This window comes from Capricornis sumatraensis, chromosome 22 (assembly GCF_032405125.1).
Source record: "Capricornis sumatraensis isolate serow.1 chromosome 22, serow.2, whole genome shotgun sequence".
Lineage (NCBI taxonomy): Eukaryota > Metazoa > Chordata > Mammalia > Artiodactyla > Bovidae > Capricornis > Capricornis sumatraensis.
In genome coordinates, this window is record NC_091090.1 from 21,872,433 (window position 1) to 21,890,857 (window position 18,425).

General features: G+C 44.0%; 1 protein-coding gene across 1 annotated transcript in view; it reads right to left on the reverse strand.

The window, feature by feature from the left end:
- The window catches only part of XPO5 (exportin 5), a 44,193-nt gene that overhangs the window by 4,316 nt on the left and 21,452 nt on the right, over positions 1–18,425 (reverse strand). Inside the window, exons 17-27 of the mRNA XM_068994031.1 lie at positions 18,217–18,306; positions 14,997–15,196; positions 14,278–14,377; positions 12,976–13,157; positions 6,431–6,531; positions 4,404–4,500; positions 3,621–3,771; positions 3,025–3,108; positions 2,174–2,220; positions 1,348–1,445; positions 667–729 (exon numbers count right to left, since the gene is read on the reverse strand). Coding sequence (XP_068850132.1) covers positions 667–729; positions 1,348–1,445; positions 2,174–2,220; positions 3,025–3,108; positions 3,621–3,771; positions 4,404–4,500; positions 6,431–6,531; positions 12,976–13,157; positions 14,278–14,377; positions 14,997–15,196; positions 18,217–18,306 — 1,213 coding nt within the window. The remainder of the gene's footprint in view (positions 1–666; positions 730–1,347; positions 1,446–2,173; positions 2,221–3,024; positions 3,109–3,620; positions 3,772–4,403; positions 4,501–6,430; positions 6,532–12,975; positions 13,158–14,277; positions 14,378–14,996; positions 15,197–18,216; positions 18,307–18,425) is intronic.

Sequence of the window (18,425 nt, forward strand, 5' to 3'; positions counted from 1 at the left end):
TGTAGAAGCCCTGGCCCACGGCAGATCTAGGGATACACCTAACTGTACACTTGCAAAACAATTTTTTCGGGACAGTTACTTAAAAAGCCACAAATGCTGAGGCTCTTTTATCACTGAACCAGTATTTGAGCACCCACTGTAGCAGACACTGAGTTACTTACTGGGGATATAACAGAAATAGGACAAAATCCCTTTCTTGTTCTAAGTTCTAATGAGGGAGAGAAGTAATTGACAAACTATAAGTAAAACATGATGTCAGGTAGTGATCAGTGCTGGTAAGACAGAGCAGAGGAGGAGACCAGAGGCTGGCGCTGCTGTTTTTGATAAGACAAACATAAAAGACACCCCTCAGAAGTGACATCTGAGCAGAGACCTGAATCAAAGCAACAATATCCTGGGATGGTCCAGCATATAGCTGGGAGAACAATCATTCTGGGTAGATTGATCCAGAATCTGGATACAGAGATCACCAAGTGCAGAGGCTCTTGGAGAATACAGCAAGGGGGCCAGTATGGGGGAAAGCTACATGTATGTGTACAAAGACTCTTCCACGCCAGCCTGCTAGGGACATGTTTTCCACGGGAACTGACCTGGTTACAGAACTAACAGTATTTAGGAGTAGGAGCTTAAAGGCTGACCTCCAAGGGCTGCAACAGCCTCACTTACCATCTCCATCTGCAGGGGGAGCAGTAGTGTGGTCAGCACCTTTCTTTGAAACACAGCACACAGCTAAAGCAAGAAAGCAGGGTTACTGGGCTGATTATCACCAGACAACAGCCATCTCAGGCCAGTGGATCCCAAACTGTCTCTGGGCAGGCGAGGATGGGGGAAGGTAGAGGACCGTCCAGGCACAAAGTCGGCTTCACCAACAGAAACCGAAGCATTTAACCAGACCGTGTTCTGGTCCCTCTTCAAGTTCAATCAACTGGAGGGAAATTACAGAATGACCTAAGAGTAACTGACTGGGAGTGGAGGTCTCATAGGTTTAATTGGTCTACTTTGGATGTCAAACAAATGAACTAATCAAAAAATAAAAAAGAAATATAACCACCTGCATGTCCAAGAATTAAAAGTTTACCCATTTGATAAAGCTAGGAAGTCACTCCTACCATTAATCCAAATTCCTCCTGCCATTTGAACCATTTCTTCACATTCTGGCCTTAGTATGAACAATGACAATTCAGTTCACAATTCATAACGTGTCTTTAAGTTGACTTAAGGGCTACCTAGTTTCTATTTATTTCATTATTTCTTATCAGTCTGTCAGTGTTGCTGCAAACAGGTAAGTGACCAGCTGTTTTTCCAGAAAAAGGCTTGTCTTCTACCCCTGGTTCCCACGCCACTTACTGATCAGGTCCATGACTTCTCGGGTTAACATCCTCACCAGTTGTTCCTCCAGCATCTCTTGAGACTCTGGGTTTTCATCTGTTGTCTCATCTTCTCCACTGCAGGAAATCAGGGACCAAGTCTCAGGGGACGCAAAAGCAGCAGTGGCCCTAGCCAGGCCCTCTGTGCCCACTTCCTCCTGACTTCCCTGGCCTGCATTCCACTCGGACGTTAGGAATGGGCAGCAGTGGACTTCCAGTGGTTAAGAATCCACCTGCCAACCCAGAGGACACGGGCTCGCTCCCTGGTCCGGGAAGAGCCCACATGCCACAGGGAAACTAAGCCCACGTGTCACAACTGCTGAGCCTACACACCCTCGAGCCCACGCTCCGCAAGAGAAGCCACTGCAGTGAGAAGCCCAGGCACCGTAACAAAGGGTGACCTCTGCTCTCCACAGCTGCAAAGAGCCTGTATGCGGCAGCAGTGATCACTGAGGGGCATCGTTATAACACTTGTGACTATCCAGTTGGCTCGAGGGGACTAGATCAAAATCCTAAGTGGTAAAAATGTCTCAGCATTCACCTAAGGCAGCTGAAGGTACCCCCAATGAAAGCTTGAGCCAAGTCTGCCTGTTGCCATCTACCATTTCGGCTGAGCGTAACTATAACCCACTATTCTAGCCCTGGGATGGTAGAATCCTTCCTTCTACCATTTCGGCTGAGCATGACTATAGCCCAGTACTCTTCTAGACCTGGGATGGTAGAATCCTTCCTACCCCATGGCTGCCTTCTCTCACCCCAAACCTGGCTGCCAGCTCATCCATCGAGGAGAAGAGATAGTCCCTTACCAAAGCAGGCTCCTCTGGTTGATGACTTGCCATTTTTGGGAAAGCCTCTGGGAAAACAAAACAGAAATAAGCGCTACACTGGGGGCGAGGCTGGAAAAGATAACATCTAAGGGCCACTTTGTGGTTAGAATTAGCTGAGGATGAGTCCAGGTAACAATTGCAGAGCCTTAGGAAATCCCACAAGGTTAAAAACCAGATATGGTTTCTGTAACCTCTCCCAAGGTGGCTCAGTGGTAAAGAATCCACCTGACAATGCAGGAAACACAGATTTGATCCCTGGTCTGGGAAGATCCCCTGGAGAAGGAAATGGCAGCCCACTCCAATGTTCTTGCCTGGAAAATCCCACAGACAGAGGAGCCTGGCGGGCTACAGTCCATGGGGTTGAAGAGTGTGAGACATGACTCAGCAACGGAACAGCATCCTCTCCCAAACCCGAGTGAAGGGCAGCATATCAAACATTTCTTTGCTTGGCAAGGATCAAGAGCATTTTCTAATTCCTGAGTCTCTTCTGGACACACCTAATCCTCTGCCCCACTGGTCTCCCTGCTTAATTCCAGAGTTGGGGAAACAGAACTCCAGAGGAGCATACTGCTGACTACCTTTCCTCAGCTAACAGGAGGACAGGAGCAGAACCCGAGTCTGCATGTGCTCGGTGGGCAATGGCACCAGTCTGGTTCTTGGGTGAGCTGCTCTATCCAGTGCAGGGTGAGGGCGGGGGGTAGGGTGGGGCGGATGTGCAGCTGTCCTGGCAGGGCGAAGAGACAACACTTCTGGGAGCTCTTGTGAGACTCACAAGAGGCCCACCCACTCTAAGAGGTCTCTGTGCTACCCTTTCCTGACTGATCTCTTACCACGTGGAGGTAGGTGAAAAGAGGTCCAAGGATGGGAGACACCAGGGCTTCATAGTGCTCCGGGGGACAGAAGAGCACCAGAGGCTTCACAAAGACCCATGCCGAGGCAGGTTAAGGAGCCTTAGCATACGAGCGCACACCCTGTTGTTCTAAAGCACTGCTCCCCCGTGAGGCTGGAACTACAGTAAGCTCTCCTTCACCACTTTCCTTATACTGTAACTTCAGGGAAGAAAGACACGCCCCAAAACAAACAAATGAAAACAAAGAATCCGACTGAGAATGCAGTATGAGAGTGTGTCTTCAAAGAGAGGCACCCGACAAAGTACAGAAAAGGGATAAGAGCTTCATCTTCCATCTTTCCAAGCAGTGGGAGGGTAAAGATATCTATCTCTAAGGAGAAAGAGCTTTCAAGACTCCCTGAACTGCTTCCAGGTTGTCCCTGCTGTTTACTTCAATCTTCTTGTCCTTTTAATGTGGTTACTGTTTACTGAATAGAAATGACGCCATCTGTTTCACGCAGCTCAGCTCTGCCTCCTCTAGTGCCTGTGAACAGTTCTTGTCTTAACCTTCTGGCCCTTTGGGGGTTTTCTAGGGACTTTCAAAAGGATATGAAGCATGGGTCGGAGTCGGTAGTCAGGAATATTGTTCAAGTTGACAAAGGCAGAGCTGAGGAGCTGGGTGGCCAGGTGCTCCACGGTGTAGAAGTCCTGCTGCATGGAAGGGCCTGCCTTCCCGAGGATATGGAAACTGCAAGGGAAAATCATGGACAAAATCAAATCCATTATCTGTCACCACCATCCCTGACTCCCCTGGGAATCTCTTATCTACGAGAAGACTTCTCAGCTAGAAAAGCAATTGACTGTATTTCCTTCTTAAGAGAACTTCAGTTTAATCAGCATCCTTTGAAGATGTGGACTTAATCTATCAGAAGTGAAAATATCAGCCCCCACCACTTTTAAGGAAACTTGTTGACAGCAGAGCCAGTTATTCCCCTGCCCCAGATACCACAACCAGGACCCCAGGCCACCAAACATAGCCACCACCTTCTAGTGTCCCATGCAAAGTAGTAAGGGGTCTGAGAACCTGCATCCCCATCACTGTATCTTCTACTCTGATCTCATCATTATATGCACTGGAAATAGACAAGGTGGGCATTAAAATATCAAGTCATGGCTAGGATTAAAGGCACATGTGACAATTAAAAAAAAAGAAAAAGGAGAAAATCAGCCTGTTCATTTTGATTTGACACTAGAATCATTTGTCAAATTCTGTCTTCATATTACCTGTACACTAGAATGCTGGATCAGATATAAAACCCAAGGCCATTCCTACACAGGGCATCTCTAGAAGAACATGAAAAGGCAGCATGGCTTCCTTACCAGTTTTCATAGAGGGTGCAGAAGAAACGCTGCATTCTTTCCAAGACCGTTTTGTAGACAGGAGAGTCATTCAGTTCCAGGAGAGGCTGAGGTAATCCTACGGACAAAGATGGGTCAGGAACCTGCTCCTCCACTGCTGAGGGCTCTCAACCTACCAGCACCTTTCGCAGGCAGAGGTGGTTTGGGGAGTGGGGGGTGGGATGGGGTGCTATAAATGCAAAGCAGCTAACCAAGTCTTCTACCAGCAGGAGACGCTAATAGCTTCCCTGAAGGGATTATTACACTGTCTTTGCAGGCAGAGGTGAAAGCCATTTAAGTGTCCAGGTCTGAGGACTCCAACTTTCGCCTGGGCTTCTCCAGATGGAACTTGTACCGAAGCACCAATGACAGCCCCAAATGCTCTCTCCATAAAGCACTTGGAATGTACCCCTTCCCTTTTAAGTCACAGAATCTCTTTTTCAAGCAAAAATTTATGCAAAGGGCCGAGATGTATGGCAGATCAAAATGAAGCCCATTTATCTCAGTATAAGAGCTGCCGTCGAAGATCTGTACTTCTCATCAGAGGCAATTTTGTTTCCAGCCTTGCTTCTGGTTGGCAGCTGCCAGAGGGAATTGTTTACCCATTCTACTATGTTTTGGTTGGTCATACATTTCTACAGCACGAGTTCCTGGCTTAATTTGAATAACGGAAGGGGGATGGAAGAGGAATAGGCGGTGAAGCAAAACCTACTTTTTATACTAATAGTAAGACATTTCTTGGATGTTCTATCTTTACTGATGTCTGAAACAGGGAACTTAAATAGTGGTGCCAAAGGAAATGGCCCAGGATCATTCAGGTCAAGACAGATGGGCCCTGGAAAGGGAAACCAACAGTCTTCTTGTCATTGAGTCATGGCTGAGGCATGCACATTAGATTGCTTAATAATGGCCAGGGCCAGGCAGAGGTGACAGCTGGGGCAAGAAACACTGGGGGGGTGTGATGGAGAGCCAGCCTGAACTTTCAGAGATCAGCACACAGTTTAGACAACTCTGTTGTCTCCAGTTCCAACTTCTAACCGATCACCCTGCTCTCTGAGCTCCAGCCACGAGTTGCCTCCTCTTCCCTGGATATACTGAGGTTAAAGTGTCTGCCTCCAATGCGGGAGACCTGGGTTCGATCCCTGGGTTGGGAAGATCCCCTGGAGAAGGAAATGGCAATCCACTCCAGTATTCTTGCCGGGAGAATCCCATGGATGGAGAAGCCTAGTAGGTTACGATTCACGGGGTCGCAAAGAGTCGGACACGACTGAGTGACTTCACCTTCACCTTCTGCCTCATGCCTGGGATTCTGGCACCTGCCACTCTTGTCTGTGTAGAATGCTCAGCATCTCCTTTTGCCCCCCAGTCTGGCTGGTTCCTGTGCATCCTAAGTCTCCACTCAGAGGCAATCTTGTGACTCCTCTCCATGACTGGGTTGGGTCTTCCAATAAACCCTCTCTCCCAGTCACTTTTCTACACAGTGCGTATCGTGATTATGACTGTAGAGTTATTTGCTAATGGGAAATATGAGTTAAAGCAACGTTCCGATAAAGGCAAAACTTGAGAAACTTGACTTAGAAACTATTCCTTTAAAAATTTAATAATAAATATAATATTTTACTGTAAAGCTATTTAAGCTTAATTGTTTGATTACTTTCCCCCTTCCTCCTGCCCCCCATACAAAAGACAGGAAAGTAGGCTAATATCCTTCAGGTCAAAAAACCCATGATTTACAATCGAAACGCTCTAACATGTACCACCAGCTGGTAGCTAAAGCAGAAGAGGGGTTAATGTGGGGTGTGTTTGCTTCTGGAGACCTTCTCTGCATGTTAAGATAATGAAGTGAATGTGTTTGTTTCCAGAGAGCCTGGAGGAATTCCATTTGAGCATTTCTGAACAAACTAGTGGTCAAGGTACTGCCAGGTGAGGAGAAAGGGACACAAGGCACAATGAAGCTGCATTAAGGATAAGCTGAACTTCAAGAAAAAAAAAAAAGTTTGACTTCTTACCTAAAATAGCAGATTTTTCCACTTCAAGCATATCCAGAGCCCTTGTGAAAGGTTCTGCCATTTTGGCTAGCATTTCTGGTGCGTATAATGTATTGTGAGTTCTGAAAAAAATAAGAATGCTGTGTGAACTTTCTTAGCCTGCTGCAGAAGGAAAGAATGGATTTTACCTTACAATTCAATGATGTTGCATTTCCACACAGACATCTTCCTGTCAGCACTATTCCTGGCAGAAGAATTTAAATGTTTCCCTGGAGAAGGGGTTAGACTTGAAGCTATTAAGTTTATCTGTATGGTATACAACACCTAACAGCAATCAACCACAAGAACTGAATTCTGAGACAGCTAGACAACATCTCAGTCTAAAGCTGGAAAGCAAAATTCTTTCAAATCTGAGACAGTGCCTGGGTGCTCTGTTTTCTGACGGCAGTGACTAAGGATGAAATGTAAGAGGCGTTGTGGTGCAGGAACACAGGCAGGAATAGACAGCAGGTAGTAATATACCCCCATCTTTAGGATTTTTTTGTCTCTGATCCAACAGGGTGGACCCAACAATGTTCTGACAGCTGTTTAGCCTCCTAGAGGCACCTATGCAATTCCTAACATGAGCATTTCTTCCTCACCAAAAATGACTCACCTGAACAGTTATCCTCTTTGTTAAAGTACGGACCTAATCTGTCTTCCACAGCAATGGCACCCCTGAACATGATAGCCAGAGGCACAGCTACCTATTTTTCTTTTAAAGGTTAATTATAAAAATTTCAAATGTACAGGAAATTCTAGAATATAAAATGGGACCAGGCAGATTAAATATTTAAGATGAACACTGAGCGACTTCCCTGGTGGTCCAGTGGTTAGAAATCCGTTGTGCATTGCAGGGGACTCGGGTTTGATCCCTGGTTGAGGAACTAATCCCGTATGTGATGGAGCAACTAAGCCTGGGCATAACTAGAGTCTGTGTGCTGCAACAGAGATTCTACACGCTGCGATTAGGACCCGACACAGCCAAGTAGATAAATAAACAGATAACTTTACAAAGGATGGACATGATTACTTTAGACCATGCTTACTTTTTGAAAACCTTCAATAATTTTTAAAAAACCTAACCATGTGCATTCATCACTACACTCCTTCAAACTACATTTTTGTGATTGGCTTACTCCGCTTAGCATAAAGTCAAGGATTACCCATATTGTAGATGTTGCAAAAACTCCCTCCTTTTTAAGGCTGAATGGTATTTCATTGTACAGATCACATTTTGCTTATCTACTCATCCACTGATGAGCACTCTGGTTGCTTCCAGGTTTTATATGCTATCGCGAGTAATACTGCTATGAACATGGATGTATAAATAGTTCTCTAAGACCCACTTTTAATTCTTTTGAGTATACACCTTGAGCTAGAATTGCTGCTTAACATGGTAATTGTTTTCAATTTTTAATTGTTTAATTAAATTTTCTTTTTTGGGGGGGTGTGCTGTACTGCAGGATCTTAGTTCTCTAATCAGGGATTGAAACTGGCCCCCCTGCAGTGGAAGCAGAGAGTCCTAAGCTGCGGACCACCAGGGATTCCCACGATTTTTAATTTTTGAGGAACTGCCAAGGTGTTTTGCACAGCAGGTGTACTATTTTACATTTCTACCAACAGTGTATAAGAGTCCCAATTTCTCCACATACTTCTTAACACTTATTTTCTGATTTTTGGATAGCTGCCATCCTAATGGATGTGAGGTTTCTTTTAGTTTTGATTTGCATTTCCCTAATGACTAAAGACGTTCAGCATTTTTTCATAGCCATATTGGCCATTTGTACATCTTCTTTAGAGACAAGTCTATTCAAGCCTTTTGCTCATTTTGATGAGATTATCTGTTTCTGTATGTCCACCCTTCTCAGTGGGCTTCTCAGGTGGCTCAATGGTAAAGAACAGGCCTGCCAAGCAAGAGATGCGGGTTAAATCTCTGTGTTGGGAAGATCCCCTGGAGGAGGAAACGGCAACCCACTCCAGTATTCTTGCCTGGAAAAATCTCATGGACAGGGGAGCCTGGCAGGCTACAGTCCATAGCATCATGAAGAGTCAGTCGGATACAGCTCAGTGACTAAAGCACCATCACTATCCTTCTCAGTTACAAACTATTTTAACTTCTCTAGCTCTGCAATAAGTTTTGAAATTGAGACATCTGAGTCTCCCAATTTGGTGCTTCTTTTTCAAAACTGTTTTGGCTTTTGGGGGCTCCTTGCAATTCCATATGAATCTGAGGATCAGCTTTCTGCAAAACAAAACACTGTTAGAAATTTGTTTGTTTGCTGCTCAGCCTGGGGGACCTTATTTCCCTGACCAGAGATCAATCCTGTGCCCCCTGCAGTAGAGGGGATGCAATCCTGACCACTGGACTGCCAGGGAATTCCCACTGTTGGAATTTCAGTAGGGACTGCATTCAACATTCAGACTGCTTTGGGTAATATTCCATCTTAATGAACTTGAGTCTTCCAATCCATGAATACAGGATGCCTTTCCTTTTAGGTCATCTTTAATTCCAGGAATGGTTTTTAGTTTTCAGAATATGTCTTCCATATCCCTTGGTTAAATTTATTCCTAGATACTTTATTCTTCTGAATGCTATTACAAATGTAATTAAGTTCTTAATTTCCTTTGGGGATCATTCATTGCTGGTGTATAAAAACACAACTGATTTTTGCATGTTGATCTTGTATTCTATAACTTGGCTGAATTTATTTATTAGCAGTAGTAGTTTTTGCTTTGTTTTGTTTTTTTTGGGGGGGGGAATCTTCCATGAAATGGGAGGATCATCATTTGTGCATACAGATAGTTTTGCTTCTTTTCCAATTTGGACACCTTTATTTCTATTTCTTATCTAATTGTTGTGTATGGGACTTCTAGCACACAATGTTAAACAACAGTGGTGAAAGTGGACATCCTTCTCATGTTCCTGATGACAGAGGAAAAGCTTTATATCTTTCACCACTGAGTATTAATGTAAACTATGGATTTGTCGTCAAAACCATTTTCATGTTGAGAAACTTTCCTTCTAGTCCTAGTTTGCTGTTGCAAAACAACATTGTTGAGAGGGTGTTGGATTTATCATGAGAGGGTACTGGATTTTGTCAAATGCCTTTTCTATGTCAACTAAGATGATCAGCTGGGTCGCCCCCTTTTTCTGTTAGCATGGTTCTACTATGCCGATACATATTTTTAAGTTGAATGCCTTCTCAGTAAGGAGTGGCACCATGGTACTGCACTTCTGACTCAGATGCAGTGGAGGAAGGGCTCAGTACATACTGCTCTGGTGTCTCTGAGCCCAGATCAGGTGTTCATAAGCAGGGCGTCCAGCAAGCCCTAGTAATGTTCAGATCCCTGAAATACCGCCTTTCCTGGCACACTGGCAAGTTAGAGCACTATGCGTCCACTATTAAGAGGAACTGGTTACTGTTTGGCAAAGAGAAAGACGAGCAAGCGATAAAAATTTCAAGTTGTGCATCATCTGTACCTATCTGAAATATTCTTATTATCATCAGCTAAGAATGCAGCCATCATACACACAGGTGTATATTATTCAGCCACAACAGAGGAGAAAATCTTGCTCTCTGTAACATGATGGACCTTGAGGGCATTATGTACATGAAATACATCAGACACTGAAAGACAAATACAGTGTGATCTTACGTATGGAATCAGAAAACCCAAACTCAGAGAAACAGAACCAGTTTGATGGGTGCCAGACGGAGACGGGGGTGGGGCTAATGGGTGAAGGTGGTCAGAGGTACAAACTTCCATTAAAAAGATAAGCATGTTCTGGAGAGGTAATATATACAACACAGTGACTATAGCTAGCAATATTGTGTGATGTGTTTGAAAGAGATCTTACAAAAGAGATCACAGAGGATAATAAATGTGTAACCACATGAGGTGATGATGATAACTAAATCTACTGTGTTAACATTTCAAAATATATACATATATCAAATAAACAAACAAAAAAGTATGATCACTAGGCTAACCAGGGTTTCCCACATACAAAAATTTCAATAAAACATCGCAGATACATGGAAACAATGTAACAAACTTCAAGTTTATCAGAAAAGTTGTTATTCTAATAGATAGCCAATGATAATGAACCTTTTGAGAACCAGAAAATTCTATCCCCCACAGCTATCTTCCATCCAACACACTAGGGACAACACTGTCCGGTGGAAATAAAATGTAAGCCATGTAAGCCATTTAAAATTTTCTAGCCGGCCAAACTTGAAAAGTGAAAAGCAATAGCTTAATGATATTGTTATTTAACCTGACACATAAAAAGATCATTTCAGTGTTAGCAATATAAAAATTAATGAGGTATTTAAAATTCTTTTTGTACTAAACTTCTGAAATGTGGTGTGGATCTCAAACCTACAGTTTATCTCAATTCAGACAAGCCATATTTTAAGTGCTCAGTTGCCAGCTATGTGGCTAGTGGCTACCACACTAGACAGTGCAGCTCTAACACCCTTGATTATCAGTTGACAAGGAATTAAAACAGGAATCTTCTAACAAGGAGTTAATATAGAAACTGGCAGAAATGTAAATCACTACAACTTTTGAAAACTATTTGATTCACACTATGAAAGCTGAAAATACTCACACCTTATAAACCAGGAACTCCATTCCTATATGTAGGAGTCTATTCCTACCCAACACAAAAAGACATTTGTAAGAACATTAATGGTAATAAATGTTCTTTGTAATAAAAAAAAGATTTATTACATTCTTTATAATAAAAAAAAAAATGCTGGAAACTACCCAAAAGTCCATCAACACTAAGTGAATCAATGAATTAGAGCATATTCACACAATGGAATACCATACCAGCCATGGAAATGAACAAGCCGCAACTACATGCAATAACACGGATGCCCCCACAAACAATACTGAGCAAGAGAAGGCAAGACACAAAAGACTGCACGCTTCTGACTCCATTTATTAAAGCTCCCAAAACCAGATCAAGTGTTAGTTAGAAGTCGGAACAGTGGTCACCCTGGAGGGGCAGGGAAGGACTGAGAGGCACTGGGTAAGGTTGTTTATTGATGTAGGTGCTGATTACACGAAGGTGTCCACCTTGTAAAATTCATCTGCCTGCACTTACAATTCGTGTCCTTTTCTTATGTGTATCTGTACCCTTAACATTATACTTCAAGATAAAATTTATTACAAAAATAAGGCAAAACTTTTAACAGCTCCAGCGGCACACTCCTCAAGCAATCTAACTACTTCGTAACTACAGTCAACATTTTTCAAAATACCTTTTGATTGACTTTGGGATTTTCCAGGAGCATTGAACTCTCTGACAACTGTCTTGTCTCCTTGCCCGACCAGGGGTGCACCGTTTTCAGGTTAGGTTCCCACCACGCGGACTCTGGCCACAGGCCTAAAAAGTCAGTGAGTCTCCTGCCGCCTGACTTCATCACGTTCTTATTTCTCTAAGCCATAGAAGATGCTTCTGGTCTTAGAAACATACACATAGTAACAAACCTTTCCTTGACTAAATATTCCACCACCCTCTCAACTTGCAAGCCATACTTCTTTGAAATCTTTTTTCTCCTTTTGAAACAGAGCAAAATATTGTCTATTTCCACAGACATGTCCACAATGACAACTTGTTCAGACACTCCAGCCCTCCAATTTGGTCAACATTAACTTAAAACCTTGGAATCTGTTGACAGCAAAGCATCCCTAACACATGAGTAATTTGGTTTGCCCAATTGTGACTGTCGTCTTACACCAGAGGGTGAGAGGCCAAAATGCAGAGGAACAGAGCTCTCATCTGAACTCAAAAACACTATAACGTGTAAAAAAGCAATCAAATTTTGCTTTGGTCAGTAAGAACTGCTTCTCTCCAGAAGCTCTCTTGCACTGCAGAGACTATCTATTCCTGGATCATCAAACATATATCGCATAATCAGTAAGTCTAGATTTAGTGTGTCTGGGGTGAAACCCTAATTCCACATTTTAACCAAGCTCTCAGATGACTGCTGATGCTGCTGGTCTGAGGACTCAGCTTTGAGAAATAAAAACCGAGGACCCTGCCGTGGAAGAGGTGCCATGCCTTCCTTTGGCATGACTGGTCCATTTGAGAGCATAGTCACTACTAATAAATCCAGATAAGCACATCTGAACATCTAACCCAGAAAAGCACCACCACAGAAAGCAACTGCCCTGCTCCCAAAGAAAAATTCCCTTAGTGGCAACATTTTAGACTAAAGAAAACTTGGTAGGGAATGAAGTTTAAAGGAAGTAAAAGAACTCAGGGGGCGCTCAAAATGAGAAAAGCCATTTTGAGATTAGCATCCACGGATGCGTTCACTTGGAATGCAGGACTCAGACAAGGGAGAGCCAATGTTGTTTTCAAAAAGAAGAGCCCTTCTAGAAAAGAACCAAGACTTAATCTCTCATTTACCACCAAATGGTCTGAAGAAATATACACAAATTAAGCTTTGGAGATTTGTCAGGTAAAGTCTTAAATACAACAGAGAAAAACCCTTAGTCTGACTCACCTTATAAGGGCAAGCAAATTGTCAAGAAGTTTCAGGATCTGTTCTGTGCAGGGGTTACGGAATATTGGGTTCCCAGTGGGCGTATAAGCCACCACAAATCCCCCAGCTTTGGCCTCTTCTAGGTCAGTGGGCCAGCAAGTTCGTTTCATAACACCCAGGATGCTATAAACACAAAAGCTCATCTACAGAAAAACAGAACATGAGAAGTAAACATAAAAGGGGAAGAAAAGGCCACAGGGCTATTAGATCTTTGCAAGATTATGGTGAAAGTGATACAAAAGTTGGAGACAAGGGAAAGATGCTCCCCACCCCCCACCATTCTTGTTTCTTTCTTTAAGGTCAAGTCCAGAAGGGACCCATTCAATGCCATCTTCAAGACCAGTGGTAGGTTCCAGAAGCATCCCTTTCACGAGGATGTCCTAGAGGCTGTGGTGACCCTCCTGAGGACCCAAAGGTGGCCTGGACATGCTTCAGACGAGACTGGGCACATTCAGGGTGGAATGGTGGTAGACTGGACATGCTTCAAAACTGTGTTTACCCTAACAACATTTCATATTGGTTTTGAGTTGGTCTTGCACCCTCTAGTTTAGGCCTTCGTAGGTTTGCCTTAATCCTCACTCATAGTACTTTCTACCAACTGACAACTTGCCAGGTTAACTAATAAGACTTTCTGCCATAATGGAGCTAGGAACAATGCTCATTTGAATAGCAAAGGCCTGGAAAATCTCAGGTTTGCAAGTCAGGCCACCATTTAGGACTTTACGCTATGTTGTGTTTTTGTGTTCAGTCATGTCCAATTATTTGCAACCCCACGGACTATAGCCCACCAGGCTTCTCTGTCCACAGAACTTAGCAGGCAAGAATACTGGAATGGGTTTCCATTTCCTTCTCCAAGGGATCTTCCCGACCCAAGAACCGGACTTGTGTCTCCTGCATTGGCAGGCAGATTCTGTACCACTGTATCACCTGGGAAGCCCAGGACTTTACATGCCAGAGAGCAAAGGCACGGAGAATCCACCCTGCTGACCAAGTTCTGGGCTGCTTCCTCATTACACCTTTAGTCCTCTGAGCTACTTACAGCCTTAAAATCAAAATAACGGCTTCATAAAAAGGCCACCAGCTGTGCTGTGAGAACTAACTCAAGAATTCAAGACCAAAGAAAAGAAAGGACATTCAGGCAAGCAGAGGCTCCCAGATTTTTCAGTCGTATACAAAAAATGTCCACAAACCTGGATGAATGACAATACCCTACTTCTATCCAAGGCTAACACACCTTCCCACTCTCAGTAGAAGCTTACTTACTCGTGCTCTGTTTAAGCCACAGGGATCCTCCAGGCCCGGGTCACAGTTTTTCCGATCGGCCCCCACATAGGCAATAAAAGCATCAACATCTGAGAGCACTCTACAGGAGGGGAAAGACAAGTTACACCATGATGTTAACCAAGGACAGTTACTTCCTCAGAGAGATAAGATGCTGTATTACTTGAACCCCAAAGAGCAGTTGTTGCAGTGAGAGAAGTCTGATCATACTCACTGTCAGCTGTCATGTGAGGATTCATTAAACTTCTCTTCCCCCTTCTAAATGTGACTGGTGACACTTGAGGAATCACAGAGGATGCAAACTTCAAAATGCTATGTGGGCAGAGGGGTATCTGTGCTGCTCCTACCTGCACAGCCCCCACCAGCTGCTCCCACTTTATATGTGCTGGGGCTGTAACCTGACACCGCCGCAGACCTCCCTCTGGGGCCTTCTGCCCCACCCTCTCCATCTTTATTCATTTCCTCTCTGCTCCTCTATCTCTGCAGAGCAAGGTGGTACTTTCAGCACTTCACTCCAAGACTGCATTTAGACACCTTCAGGTATCACTGAGAGCAATGAGAATAAGCAAGCCACCCACACACATCAAAGCGCACTGCTGCCATGACACCTCCATATCCTATGCCCCGACCCCAGGCACAGCTCTTGGAAGAGCTTGGGTGCTCAAATGCAGAGAAGGTGAAGAGCAAAGGCTCTCCTCTACCTGTGCATGTTTTCAGAAAGCCAGATGCTGGCTACAGGTGCCATCAGCTCCTCGAGGAACACCTTCTGACGCTCGTAGTTCTTGAACTGGTTGCTGATAAGAACCAGGGCTTCCATGAGGGCACACTTCTCCATCTGTGTCAGCAGCAGTTCGTTGGACAGGAGCTGCTTCACATGGTTGTACAGCATGTCAAAACTGGGCTGTATATCACAGAGAGAGAAACCCAGAGGTGGCGAAGGTCTGATTTTCAGTGAGTGTGGGTCACTCAAGGAAGGTAAAATGAAGATGAAGACATTCCCAGAATAGTTAGGCCAATAAGACTGTCACTTGATAACTTAATTACAACACTCTTCTTTTGCCTGAACAGGCAAGGAAATTTAGGCTTTAGTATTTGGGGAACTGTGCTTTCCTCATCTGTAACTAGGAAAACCATCTGTCTCTTTTTTTTTTCCATATTAACTTTTATAGTATCTTCATGGGCAAAGAAAAGGAAAGTATACCCATTTGAATGCAGAGTTCCAAAGAACAGCAAGGAGAGATAAGAAAGCCTTCCTCAGCGATTAATGCAAAGAAGTAGAGGAAAACAATAGAATGGGAAAGACTAGAGATCTCTTCAAGAAAATTAGAGATACCAAGGGAACATTTCATGCAAAGATGGGCTCGATAAAGGACAGAAATGGTATGGACCTAATAGAAGCAGAAGATATTAAGAAGAGGTGGCAAGAATACACAGAAGAACTGTACAAAAAAGATCTTCACGACCCAGATAATCATGATGGTGTGATCACTTACCTAGAGCCAGACATCCTGGAATGTGAAGTCAAGTTGGCCTTAGGAAGCATCACTATGAACAAAGCTAGTGGAGGTAATGGAATTCCAGTTGAGCTATTTCAAATCCTAAAAGACGATGCTGTGAAAGTGCTGTACTCAATATGCCAGCAAATTTGGAAAACTCAGCACTGGCCACAGGACTGGAAAGGTCAGTTTTCATTCCAATCCCAAAGAAAAGGCAATGCCAAAGATTGCTCAAACTACTGCACAACTGCACTCATCTCACATGCTAGTAAAATAATGCTCAAAATTCTCCAAGCCGGGCTTTAGCAATACGTGAACCGTGAAGTTCCAGATGTTCAAGCTGGTTTTAGAAAAGGCAGAGGAACCAGAGATCAAATTGCCAACATCCGCTGGATCATCAAAAAAGCAAGAGAGTTCCAGAAAAACATCTACTTCTGCTTTATTGACTATGCCAAAGCCTTTGACTGTGTGGATCACAACAAACTGTGGAAAATTCTGAAAGAGATGGGAATACTAGACCACCTGACCTGCCTCTTGAGAAACCTGTATGCAGGTCAGGAAGCAACAGTTAGAACTGTTCCAAATAGAAAAAGGAGTACATCAAGGCTGTATACTGTCACCCCGCTATTTAACTTAGACGCAGAGTACATCATGAGAAACGCTGGGCTGGAAGAAGCGCAAGCTGGAATCAAGATTGCCGGGAGAAATATCAATACCTCAGATATGCAGATGACACCACCCTTATGGCAGAAAGTGAAGAAGAACTAAAAAGCCTCTTGAAGAAAGTGAAAGAGGAGAGTGAAAAAGTTGGCTTAAAGCTCAACATTCAGAAAACGAGATCATGGCATCCAGTCCCATCACTTCATGGCAAATAGATGGGGAAACAGTGAGACACTTTATATTTTTGGGCTTCAAAATCACTGCAGATGGTGACTGCAGCCATGAAATTAAAAGATGCTTACTCCTTGGAAGGAATGTTATGACCAACCTAGACAGCATGTTAAAAAGCAGAGACATTACTTTGTCAACAAAGGTCCATCTAGTCAAGGCTATGGTTTTTCCAGTGGTCATGTATGGATGTGACAGTTGGACTATAAAGAAAGCTGAGTGCTGAAGAAATCGATGCTTTTGAACTGTGGTATTGGAGAATACTTTTGAGAGTCCTTTGGACTGCAAGGAGATCCAACCAGTACATCCTAAAGGAGATCAGTCCCGGGTGCTCATCGGAAGGACTGATATTGAAGCTGAAACTCCAATACTTTGGCCACTTGTTGCGAAGAGCTGACTCATTGGAAAAGACCCTGCTGATGGGAAAGACTGCGGGCAGGAGGAGAAGGGGATGACAGAGGATGAGATGGCTGGATGGCAACACTGACTCGATGGATGTGAGTTTGAGTGAACTCCAGGAGTTGGTGATGGACAGGGAGGCCTGGTGTGCTGCGGTTCATGGGGTTGCAAGGAGTAGGACACAACTGAGCCACTGAACTATGGACAAAGATCAGTTTGTTTTATGTAGCATCTGCCTACAATGCGGGAGACCCAGGTTAGATCCCTGGGTTGGGAAGATCACTAGAGAAGGAAATGGCAACCCACTCCAGTATTCTTGCCTGGAAAATCCCACGGACAGAGGAGCCTGGCAGGCTACAGTCCACTGTCCATGGGATCGCAAGGAGTCGGACACGACTGAGCAACTTCACTTCACTTCTTCATATACTTTATAAGTACAAAAAGCAAATAAAAAGGTGTGGGGAGAGGGAAAGAAAGAGACAGACAGACATAACTACTGTGTATTCAGAGAAGAAACTTTTGGTTAATTGTTATCTGAAGTAGTGCTAAACTTAAGAGAAACCCTCCAAAAAAGGTTAGGGTTTGCACCTGGCTTTTCTCAAGACTTGTGTATTACTTGGCATGGTGTTAAGAACATCACATAGTACCATAAAGAGGTGTAGAATGACAGGGACGCTGCCATATGGAAGAGACCTATTCATTTGAGATAATATGTTTGCATATTTAACTCCACTAAGAAGGAGAGGGGGCCTCCCAGGTGGTGCAGTGGTAAAGAATCTGCCTATCATGCAATAGACACGGGTTCAATCCCCGGGTCAGGAAGATGCCCTGGAGAAGGAAATAGCAACCCACTCCACTATTGTTGCCTGGGAAATCCCACGGACAGAGGAGCCTGGCGGGCTATAGTCCACGCGGTCACAAAGCACTGGATACAACTCAGTAACTAAACATCACCACCACCGCAAGCATGAGAGGAAGAAGACACCAACTCCAGAACACATATACTAATACCTTCTCTTAGCAAAGCTCAAGTTCCTAGTTTTCCCCTTATGTGAGGTATAATTAGGGGTGGATTTACAGGGAAACGTACGCAAACTGGGCATGTCTCAGTGGCTCCTTGACCAGAGTCAGGGCTTACCAGCACGAGCTGGGGGTAGTCACGACACATCTTGATGATGGAGGAACACGCGTGTCTCCTCACATTCCTCACCGCCCGGGTCCTGGGAGCCTGGGAGGAGATATTCAATCACCTTAGAGCCACTTTAAATATAATTTACAGATGCTGCAGAGAATCATGTGCGTATCTCCTTCAGAGGCAAACACAACTCTCACAGCTGCAGGAGCATG